This window comes from Ambystoma mexicanum, chromosome 11 (assembly GCF_040938575.1).
Source record: "Ambystoma mexicanum isolate Mex_15411 chromosome 11, UKY_AmexF1_1, whole genome shotgun sequence".
Lineage (NCBI taxonomy): Eukaryota > Metazoa > Chordata > Amphibia > Caudata > Ambystomatidae > Ambystoma > Ambystoma mexicanum.
This window is the reverse complement of record NC_090934.1, coordinates 876,700,841-876,713,373: the sequence shown is the minus strand read 5'-3', so window position 1 is coordinate 876,713,373 and position 12,533 is coordinate 876,700,841. Positions and strand designations below refer to the sequence as shown.

Sequence of the window (12,533 nt, the reverse complement as noted above, 5' to 3'; positions counted from 1 at the left end):
ATTTTTTTGCAAGATAGCTGGGAGCAGTACCAGCTAGGCACTTGAAGATCATAACTGAACATTAAAATTGTATCCGTTGCTGGACTGCTAGCCAAGGAAGTTTCCTTCTGGCTGCTGAGATTTGTTCCCATTGATTCAGTCCAGAGACAGCCCTAACTGCACCATTCTGAATTGTCTGCATTTTCGTGGCATTGCTTTTAGAGTACCCATCAGGAGACTATTGCAATAGTCAGGTTTTGCACTGATTATTGCTCCTCCAATCAATGCTAGATTTTGTTGGGTCAGGTATGGTCAGATTTTCCATATAAGATTAGTATAAAAGGCACATGTTGATTTCAAATATGAGACATGTCTCTTATAAGAAAGGTGCGAGTTCATGAACATAGCGAAAGTCTTAACATGCTCTATAACATGAGTAGGGTAGTGTTTCCTTGTTTAATAATACTGGTGATGTTAGCTTGAAGATCCAAGAGAGCGGTTTCCGTTCCATGCTTAGCCCTAAATCCTGATTGCTCATTAGCCAATAGGTCATTTGTATCCACAAAACTTTGGTATTGTAGATAGGCCATCCTATCGATGATCTTGAGCAAGAAAGGTACATACGTTATAGGCCTAAAGTTGCCAGGAATTGATGGATCAGGGTTTTCTTTTTTTATGAGAGGTGTGATCCATGCTTCCTTCAAGTCTGTTGGAACATAGGCTTCTTTGAATGATTGATTCACAAATTGTGGTACCCAGGGTGCTAAGGTATCTGCAAAATCCTTAAATAATTTTGCCAGGAAGATGTCCCCTTGACAGGAAGATGGTCTTAGCTTATGGATAACCTCCAGAACCTCTGAAACAGAGACCTTTTCAAAGGAGAAAAGGGCTGAGTGGCTATCCAACTGATCATTCTTAGTAAAGTCTGTCATGTGGGGGGTATTCTTGTCATCAGAAAACTGTATTTCTTTGGGCTTCTGTAGCCTGTGAATTGCCTGACACCATTTGTCACCCTCTTGACCTAAATTGGTAACTGGAGGGTTTTTCAATTCTTTAAGAATTGAGAATATTTCTTTAGACTGTGGTTTGGCTTGTTGGATTCTCTTATTGAAATGTTCGGCTTTAGCTTGAAAAATTATCAGTTTATAGGCTTTAGCAGCTAGCTTGTACGATGCTAGTCGTGTTGCAGACTGATCTTTTCTCCAGAGATGCTCAGTTTTTCACTTAGCTCTTCTGGCCTCTAAGATATTGATAGAGAACCATTTGTTCAAGTTATTAGATTTATTATTTTTGTCGGGTTTAAGTGGAGCCAGTTAATTGAAGGCTTGGTTAGTGGCTTTTCTAAAGGATTGGGTAAACATATCTAATGGTATATACTGATGTAGTGAAGGCAGAAGGGGGCAGACCTTTTCTTTAAAGGCCTCACTAGTTACTGTCTTCCTATTACGCCAGGTTTCAAGGGGTTTGCTCCTTATAAGATGTTGTGGCTGTCTGTTAGCAGTGTGGCATATAAAATTAACCATATGGTGATCAGACCAGGCACATTCTAGAGTTGATGTAACAGTTATTTGCTGTTTTTTGTTAATATCCAATCAATTAACAAAAATATAATACCAGCATTGTGAGTAGTATTTTTTACTACCTGTTGAAAATTGATGGCCTCGAGTGATGTTTTAAGCTCCTTAGCCATTATGTCCTGAGGGTTGTTATCCCATAGGTTCATATCCCCAAGGACGATAAAAGCTGAAGAGTTCTTGGAAATTTTGCCAGTACTGGCCAATAAATGGTCATCAAAATTAGGAGTTGGCCTAGGTGGATGATATAATAATAAAAAACGTATAGATGACACATTATTGACATGAAGTTTAACATGAAGGGATTCATAATATTCCAAGTCTGGGGTACTAGAAGTATAAATATTTAACTCCTTTCTAAAAATAATAATAACCCCCCCCCCCCACTCTCTCCCCACAGCTCGATCTACATGAAGCATTGTGCGACTTTCTGGTGTGGCCATACATACTATACACATACCAATATGCCACACACACACAGTAATTTAAAGATCCCCCCCCAGTCTTCAAACAACACAACACTACACCTCTACAACCAACTTACATACCACCACCAGGGCAATGAATCCCAGATGCATGGGTATTTGAGGCTTCCAACTGGAGAGAAAATGCCTCTGTGCTCTAGATAAAAGCCTCTTGAAACAGACCCACAGCCCAGAAATCAGGGTACTTCCAGTCTGTACACATCCACACAACAGCAACACTATCTTGCATTTCCATCTCTGCCCTCTAGCCTATCACTCCCCTCTCTGTTTCAGATCTGCCATAGCATCTAGAGACCATGCAAATGGCAACAGTGTGCGGTATGAATCCCATTAATATAACATGACACATCTCTCAAATGGGCTTTAGTTTGTGGCCCGGCATTGTTTGAAACTGTCTTTTTCTTTGAGTTATTTGCATATTCAAACCCGAGGAAGAGTGCTCAGCCAATCAGGTGGCTGGAAAAGCAGGGGAGAACACATTGTGTACTGCTTGTTTTTTCCAACCACCCGAGGCCCTTTCCTGAGTGGCGCCATCTTGATTGTAGGGAGGCAACAGGGAGCCTTTTACTGTTGTCTCATTACGTCCTCAACCCTCAAAGACTTCCTGCACCATTTCTCCACTCCTTCCCTCCCTCCCCACTTACCTGTAGGACCGTTGCTCGGTGCCCCGATCCCAGTGCTCCTCCTGCCTGTGGGCGCCATTGGAAATAGAAAGGAGACGAGGTTCCTTTTCCTATGGCAGTGGCCATCTTGTTTACGCAATATGTACGGAGCCCATTCCCCATTAAAAAAAAAAAAAAGATTTGCACCCCGGGCAAACCACGAGGTGCAAATAGCAATCATCCCCCACCCACCTGTTAGGGGGTGCAAATGGGCAGTAACGACCCACAGAACTCGCTGAGGCACTCGCTACATTCAGGCTTCCCTATGCTCCAGGCTCATGCTGGAGGGCCGTTAGCGCCCACGTATGCCCCTGACGCTGAGGTATTGCTATAAACTAGCCTTTTCCATATTTTGTTCTGGAGCTGCATCTGCGTTCTCCATTCAAAAGAAACCAGTGGGAAATCGTGTGACCGACAGGGTAGCCAGAGGAGGTTATTAGAAGCCAGAAGCCTACCCTTCCAAGGAAGGGTCATATTTTGATGAACTGAAGGAAAGCAAGAGGATGCCAGTTCACAAATGCATGTCTGGATGCATGGTTTGGGCGAGGGTTGCATTTTCCTGGGTGAAGAAGCATTTATAACTGTTGTAGGTTGAATGCAAAACCTCATACCTTTTGGGGGGTAGAGTGCGTGTGGTGTGTGGGGGGGTCTTTGAATAGTGCTGCCTAAAGGGTGCACCAAATTGTGTAGGGAAAGAGAGCAAGAACAGCCCCATTGCCTCACCCACCCCACATGTACCCAATAACCCCAAATATACACCCTCCAAGCAAGGACTACTTCTCTCCTGGTTCAGTTTGATGAGCTGTGCGGGAAGTGGGGAATGGAAAACCATCTGCACATTTAAATAAGCTCTGCTCCTTCCCTACCCTCACGTGGTTGTTAATGTTAGCAGAAGTCCATTGCTAAAGGCCTTCCATCTTTGTGATAATGCGCGGTCAACCCTTGCCTCTATGCCAGGTCGTAGAGCAGGCCCAAGCAATCTCATCAAGATCCGGCTGCTGTTACGAGGACACCATTTCCAGGCGTACAGGTATACAGTGGCAACATTTCAAGCACTTCGATGGTGCCCCTTTTCTCGAAGCATATAAGATAAGTTCACAAGCAGTGTTAGTGTTGAGATGCCATGTTTGGTGGTCATGTACTCGTTATAAGAGCATAGTAAAACATAACATAGCACACAAGAGCGGCATAAAAGCAAAATGTCATAACTGCATGCATTGGCATAATAACATGGTATATAATAACAACACAGACAATGTAACAAGGCACACAAGCCATAGAGTAACAATGATGCACACATCGAAATGTGTGCTACATAGTGGTACATGAGTGAATACCATAGCATGAAACATATGTTTACACGAGCACGGCGTAACCATAGTAACGAATAACATAACCTTAGATAGCAAAACATAATTGCATAACTTACCAGCATCGCATGTCATGACATAACAACAGAGCATAACATAGAACTTTCGTTTTTTTTTTAAAGTGAAAATATAGATAGACAAGGTGATCCCAGGGAAACCCCTCCATTTAACCCGTCACTTACCTGGAGCCCAGCAGGCTGTTTACGATACTTGCCCCCGAGCCAGCAATGGGACGTTAATCTTCATGTTGTTTTGGGTATCTCTCTCTCTTTCTCTGTCACTCTCGCTCTCACTGTCTCTCTCTCTCGCTCTCTCGCTTGCTCTCTCCCCGCTCCCCTCTCTCTCTCTATCTTTCTCTGTCTCTCTCGCTCTCCCTCTCTCTCTTGCTCTCTCCCCCTTTGACTCTCTCTTTCCCTCTTCTCCCTCTCTCTCTCTCTGTCTCACTCTGTCTCCCTCTCTCTATATATATATGTATCCCTCGTTCTCTCTTTTCACTCTCTCTCTCCCTCGTTCTCTCTCTTCTCTCTCTCTCTTTCCCTCTCCCTCTTTCTGTCCCCCCACCCCCCTCGCTCTCTCTCTCGGACTCTCGCTCTCTCTCCGTCTCTCTCTTTCTCTCTTGTTCATTAATTACCCAAAGACCAACTATTGTTGGGGCCACTCTTCTACACCAAACCGGTACTTGCCATGAGAATAACCATAGTTTTAGGGACTCCCTTCCCTTTTTTTAAGCCAGCACCAATCCCATGACACAGAATTGCACTAGTGCTCTATTTTCCTCAGGACAGCCCTTAGGATAACTTCGGCCACTTAAAGCTCTGTAGTTGGGATCAGGGAACAGTGGTCTTGCTCACCTTTGTTTGATTTTCTACGCATGGAATGGAATGTGAGAATTCCCAGAGGTATTATCTGTCTCCTTTCTGCCTTTGCATGCGTCTTTGAGCATTTTACATCAATATTATGGTGGGTCTACCTGAAATGGGAAAAGTGAAAACGCCATTTCAGATAACAAGCCACACAGGCCACAGTGCCGTGGCACAGTGCCACTATGGCATACGTGACTTGTTCGCTGATATTCCCTACTGTCCAATCACCATTCAACATGAAAGATGCATCATTGGGGCTGTTTCCGAAATCTACGAGTGCAACCTGGATTTGTATATCAATGATATCACAAATCTTTTTTCCCATTTCCTTTGACTTCAGAACGAGGTTCAGCCAATCACTAGTAACCGAGCTAGCAAACAGGATTCCCATCTGCCTATCCACTTCAGGTGCTCTGTATGTACACGCAGCTATATTTAACGGGGGTTCTTCGCTGTATAGATTCCAACAAAACCTGGGTTGAGTTTTCAGAAGCCTGCACCTTGGCCAGGTCTCTTGTAATGACCAATTATTTGATTGAGAAAACCAGTGGTGAGCAACACACCTCAAACACCTTGAGTGTGCGAGACAATGATGCAGTTTTGCCTCCACTCAGTGTGAAGATAAGGTTTACGATAGCCTTTCCGTTCTGCTCTTCAAACACGAGTGTCTCCAAGGTGTCGCCAGATTCTGCCATGGCAGCCGCAGCAGCTGCAGCGGCCTCCCGCTCCTTTCGGGCATCTTCGATGAGGCTCTGCTTCCTGCCCTTGAACCTCGGAGACTGCAAGAGACAACAATACAAAAACATAAGGCAAGGAAAACATAAAGGCAAGGAAAACCACTGTAACCAATCCATCAGGCACTGCACCTCTTTGACAGTCATCTTTCCCAACCATCGCTAAGCAGCCTCATGGTCACACAACTTGCATGCTGCTTTTATAATCTCTTTATTGTGGCCTCTGTTTCTGTTTTTATGCAGGGGTTGATGGGGTAATAGGCTGGGTGATGAAGACCATTGCAGGCCATGTAATAGACAAAGGAGCCATGTGACAGACAAAATAACACCAGCAAGTTATAGTTATATTTCTCACAGCTGCATCCAATTATATCACACAAGTGGATATGGCTCTTGACAACTACCTTGAAAAGATGTGCCCAGGTGGGCAGTTTTACCTTTTAAAACAGGGGGTTAGGAATACCTACAGAGTGTCTAAAAATGATCCACAGATAATCCCTCTTTCACTGTCCCAACCAACAAACCGCAGGAACACCTTTGACAGCCAAACAGCCTCCATGCTTTGAAACAGAATGTATTTGCTGTATAAGCGCCTAACAAGCAAACAATAAAAAACAAATAAATAAATAAATTCGGAGCCATAAACAAATAAATAAATAAATTCAGAGCCATCAAATGCAAGGCCTTAATTTTCGTGGCTTTGGACTATCCCCTCTTAATGGTTCCGTAATTCAGCAGAGGACTACAGTACTGCTAGTGGGAAGTGGTCAAGTTGCATCATGTAGCCTAGTTGTTTGGTATGGTGTTTTCCACTACGTTGGCAGAGAAGCATAATTTGGCACTCACTGCATTTCCCTCCAGGATCTATATTAGACAATAATGTACCATCAGCAGATATCCATGGACAGTTCTACAACGGGGTGCCTCCTTTGAAGCTGTTTGAGCACTTTATATTGGAATAATAAGGGCATGTTGATGTCTGCACAGGATCTGAGATGCTTTTGGGGTGCATCCATTCAAGCTTGATGTGTTTTGGGGGATGCATATAGTGTCTCAGTATGTGAGTCTCATTGAGGATTGCTGCTTATCAAAAGATGAACAAAAGGATATTTCTATGCCCGACGTTCCCAGTGAAAGTAATTCATATTATGAAATTATTTCCCTCATAAGAATATCTCTACATAGTCACAGGTTTTCTCTCCCTCAGGAAGATATCCCTGGTTTAAGAACAGTGTGTGGATAAGAGCATATCAATTCCTTTATTAAGTCTCCCCATGGATGTAATTCTTGATGTGCTTTCTGACCATCTAACACGATGCCATTATGACAGTACATGGGAACATCCATTAAATGGTTAAATGATTCCTGTAAGAGTCATGTTGTTATTGGATGCCTGCATAAATGCTGCCTGCAACTCTCTGCACAAAAGATATGGGCAACTCTGAGAGGGAATGTGTTGAATCCTTCATGGTGGCTGGAGCTGTGCAGCTCTGCTTCGCTATAAGTGATGGAAGGTTCATCCAGTGTTAAGCTGACAACATCCTCTATATGGGAGCAGGTTTAGACCTCTACTGAAGGCCAGCTATCTATGAGGAGAGACCACTGCTATCCACATGTTAGAGTCCAAAACAGTCCAAATAAACAGAGGATGCTTATCTTGAGAAGCCTTCCTGTTCTTGAAAACATGTGTTCACTACTTTGGCAAAGAAGTGTTATCTTGTGGCACCCTTTGAAATCCTGTCCTGTGGGAGACCCCTTAAGAATAGTGAACATGCGACCGTTTCTATGTGTAGAGCCCTACCAGGTGAAGCACCTACATTTACCTTCAGTAGCGCTTCTTAGACACTTCCAGTAGTCCAAAGAATGTTGTTGCTAGATTCAGCCACATCTGGGCTCATATCTCTTGGAGAAGAAAGCCCTGTTGTGTGTACACTGCAAAGATAGCACATGTGTGGTGCCACATAACAGTTGTCACCATTTAAGCTCACCTAGAAGACAGACTTGTGTGTCAGAGCTTTCATTTTGACAAAGGATATTAAGCATACCGCATATGAGCTGCAAATTGCTTGCATCTTAATGTGCGATTTACAGCCTTGTGTAAGTCCATGCACTGTTTCACTTTTCGTGAAGTTGATTAGACACATTGGCTATGGTGCTGCATAATCGTGTCCAAAGTCTTGAGAAGGACTTCGAGAAGCATAAGGGGAGGCCAAATATTTCTATTTACTTTGTCTTTGTAGAGCTTTATCCTCCAGACTGCGACCACTCTACACTAGTACAAGACTCAATGTGGGAGCTGGGGTAGTTGAACCGGGACCATACAGATACTGCCTACATTGGTGTAGCCAGTATGGACTTTTTTTCACACAGTACGTAGCATTTTAACTGGCATTATGAGTTTTCTTACATCGTGATACACGCCAATTTGGGCATGCTTTCCTATTGTGGCATTGCATTTTTACTGCCATTATAAGCAAAGGCAACATGATGATTCTTCTTACCTGGAGATACTGCAACTAGTATGGAGATGTTTTCTTACAGAAGCATAGCATTTTGGGCAAAGTCAACATGACAAGTGCTCTTAGGGAGGCATGTTGGCTTACATCAGTGCCGCCAGCATGGACATAGTTGGGAACAGCCAGCATGGCGTAATTGAGTACAAAGGCATTATGAACATGTATTGGAAAATGCTCCTGTGCACTGTGACCTGGCATCTATTGGATTTGTTCATGTGGTACCCCACAAAACCCATTGTAAACTGTATGACTTTTTACCCAATTTTTCTCAGAAAGTGTGGTTTAAAATGCACTATTTTAATTCATTATCTTAAAAGGATTTCTTGTGGGAGAACCACCCCAAACTACTTTTTGTGTTTTTCACGCTGTTGCTTACTCACATTCATGGGAATGTGTACTTCCCTCTACTCTCTGGATGAGGATGCACTAGCAATCCATTCCTAGTGAAAAAGGCAGCTATTCGTTCAAAAGCAGAGAACTGAGTGAGGCCACATTATCTCTTCCAGTTCCTTTCAGTTATCCTGTAATCTGAGGGACCCATTCCAGACTAGCAATGCACTTGTCATAAAAAAAGTAAATTTTTACTGCTTCATGCAAAAAAACGAACAACCATTCCCCTATACACGCAGTGCCTCGACATATTTGAAAATTAAGTTCAAAAAGACATTTTTATTGGATCTCATTTGTATTCCTTTGTTTCTTTTCAACTCTGGAAGGCATGGCTTTTTGGTCTGTGGTGTAAGCTGTTGTGCCAGTACCCTGGACAGAAGGCTGGCTTCTTATGCTACTTTAATAGATTATTTAGGACTGAAATACAGTAACGAATCATAACGTTCCAGATAATGGGCTGGGTAACCTTATGTATTCATGCAATGCAATAGAAATCGTAGTCACAGAAGGAATTTAAGACGATGTGCTCAGTTCTTACAAATAGCATTAATATCCTAAGGATCTGTGATCACTGCGACCGCCGAAAATGGCGACTTTTTTTAACACTTTACACCACATATATATGCTGGGGGAGACCCCCGAAACCCCTTGATATTAATATTATACACTTAACCCCCCCCATATATATATGGTGTAAGGGAGGGCTTAAAAAGAAGAAAGAAAAAAAAGGTCGGCATTTTCGGCCGTCGCAGTTCCCAGGTCGACATTTTTGTACGATGGAACACGTGTTATTGTCGATTAGGTTTTACTCATGTACACTTTTCCTAGATAGGCCTTTGGCTGACTTTCGTTTTGGTATATGTTCATGTGGGGGTAGAGAGATGGTGGTGGGGTCCGGGGTGAGTGGGTGTGGGTGTAGGCTGGAAGGGAGGGTTGGGACACCCAATTAAAATTTAAAAACGACCAAAAGTACATTGAGGAATAGTGCACGAGTAAATTGCACACAAGTAAAACATAGTCGACCATAACACGTAGAATCCTTTATAACATAACCTGGCTGTAAAGCAACCAGCTCAGAAGAAGAGCGAGAATAGGAAAGAAAGTGAAACATAAGAAAGGGGACTGAAAAGAACGAGAAGTAACTGGTATAGAATGGAAACAAAAGTGGCCCTCTTGGTCCAGCCTGAGTTCATAGCAATCAAGCGCAAACCAATGTGTTGCATTCCTTTCTGAGAAGAGTCACATATTGCGACAGTCAGACGGTCTCAAAGAATACACAAACCAGTTGCTGACATACATTGAGCAGTTGACTTTTTGTATACATGTTGAGCCCAGCTGCGGATATTTAGACTTGGCTTGGGAGTTCATGGTAAGTGCTGGGCTTGTGGCCAGGGTGGGAAGAATCTGACATGTATGGGGTTGTAGCAGAGTGACCCATTTTTGGCTGAGATTTGGGAATCAAATGGAACACAATCGAGATTGCATCTAGATGCCACATTTTCCTACTGTTGAGTGAACAGTTGGCAGGCTCAGCCTGGGGAGTTTGGGATGCTGTGTTTAGTTTGATTGTAGAAGCTAAGAAAAAGATTATGTGAGAATGAAAGAGTAGTAGTAAACCCAAAGCTTCAGGACTTGACCAAAGAAATGTGGTTGGAGTTCCATTATGAGTTATGTTTGTGGTTTGGGGAGTGCACTGTAAATGTGGTCACGTATTGGCCCCTTTTGCATAAGTTCGCAATTACCGCTCGGCATAAGACAAAGTACCTATAAAGGACCATTTCAGATGTGTGACATAAAACCTAAGCTTGAGCACTGGAATGGACTGCTGAGGGTCACCCACCCTTCATAGCCGCCTTCTTTGTCACTTCCTCTACAACCCTTCTCTCTTTTCTGCTTGCCTAGCACAATAAGCTGACAGTATTGTTACTCGGTTGAAGTATTATCTTGAATTTGCAATTGCTGAGACATGTCACAGATTTCCATTAGATTACCAATGTAGAAAAACAAATCAAGTCATCTACGAATGGCCCCCTGCAACAAAAACAGAAAAACCTCTTGACCGCCCCTTCATAAATGTTTTTTTTAAAATACACGTGTTTATTGTGCACTTCACAAAAGAGCCCTCAAAGAATGTACTGAACAACCCTGCTAAAAGACTCCAGTAGATAGCAGAACAGGATGTGCGCCACATCAATGAAACAACAAACCTGCCAGGACTCGCGGGTACTTATCACACTCCATGTCTATGGAAGGCACCCACCAACACCGTTCTGCAATCATACACTGCTTGAAGACACATCTCAGAACACCTCTGCCATTAGAATGCAGCTAAGCCCAACAACAAAAACTCGGTCTAGCTGGACACATCATTAGTCTCCTGGACTTGCATACTCTCCTGACAACCTCGCAGCCTACAACCACAAGCCAGCTCGACATGGGTCGCTAGCAGGGACTTTGCCACTCCTACCTACCTTTGTATTGGCTTACATGCACACACACATTCTAAACTCCTCTGACAATTCTCTGATACCACAGGCTTCGGTCCACAAGGTCATTCCCCTTACATTGCTTTGAGACCATACTAATGGGAATAGTCCCTATACTAATGCTAAATTACAGTACATTACATTACATGTAATCCATATGTGATCTTTTTCATTTGATGCTAATGTGACCCTTTTATCCAACAAAAAGACAGATTCAGGAGCCTCCGATTTCACTCATCTTGAAAATATATTTAGCTTTTGTCCACATGTATGCCTTTGTGAGCCACTTTTTTGGTATTTGCCTCGTTGTTTTTGCCTAGCTCACTAGCATATGCTAAATAATTAAGCACAACAAGGGTTATACATTGGGTAAAGATGCTCTTAAAACCCATTCTGATTGTGCTTTTGGTGACTCTGTAGTCTTTCAGGTTAAGACATGCCTGCAGTACACGCACCATGACACTTTTGGGCAACTACACCTGACTGCATTGTACCTTAGGTCCACCATCCACATATTTAGGAGGGGACAATATCAAGCATGCAGGTTGTTGAAAATGACTTGGATTTACTTAACAAGAAGGTAGGCACTAAACAGGAACTGCTGCCTATGAGGACAACTCCAATGAGCAGAGCAATCCCTTTACAGCAGTTTTAACAAAGGGTCAAAGTGATAATTGAGCAGTTAATGATCCAGGCGGTGAATGGGGAAGATTGCAGTGAGAACATGGACTGGGGTCAGCACAGACTGATCATAACAAATGTGCACAATATAAATATTTACATTTGATACATTAATTTCCAGTTACAGTAGACCGTTTTAAGAATCCTTGTTTCTAAAAGGTTTTCATATACAAAGAGACTTGTCACTCCAGACTAAAGGGACAGCCATGGGAACCTTGTTTGCTCCAAATCTAGCCAACATTCATCTGGCTAATTTAGAAGATGTATGCATCTTCTCCAATTGTTACTATTTCAAAGTAAGGCTTTGTAAACAGTTCATTGATGATTTCCTGATGCAGTGGAAGGGCACCAAGACACAATTTATTACTTTTTTTAAATGGTTAAATCCAGGAAACAACAGTCATACAGCCTCATTCATGGAATTATTTGAGTGAAAAACGCAGATTTGCACGCCTTTCTGCCCGAAAATCCCTGTTTGAAGTATGGGGATTTTCAGCCAGAAAGGTGCACACATCTGCGTTTTTCACGCAAATCATTCCATGAATCAGGCAGTTAGATTCACCATGGCACAGGATAACACCCATATTGGATTTCATCCTTGACCATTATTATCACTCACAAAGATAGAAAAATGTGCACAATTTGGTTCTGTAAAGCCACAGACTGCAGTAGGCTATTGCAATTCTCCATCCAGGCCCCTACCACCATCAGAAATAACCTCCTTTTTGGATGATTCTTAAGCTAGGATGCCAACCTTCTGAAGGCAAGCAAGAATGGCAGCAAAGGGTTATCC

At 42.9% G+C, this 12,533-nt stretch overlaps 1 protein-coding gene across 1 annotated transcript in view; it reads right to left on the bottom strand.

The window, feature by feature from the left end:
- The window catches only part of TH (tyrosine hydroxylase), a 414,235-nt gene that overhangs the window by 274,155 nt on the left and 127,547 nt on the right, over positions 1–12,533 (bottom strand). The window contains exon 2 of the mRNA XM_069623939.1: positions 5,497–5,712. Coding sequence (XP_069480040.1) covers positions 5,497–5,712 — 216 coding nt within the window. The remainder of the gene's footprint in view (positions 1–5,496; positions 5,713–12,533) is intronic.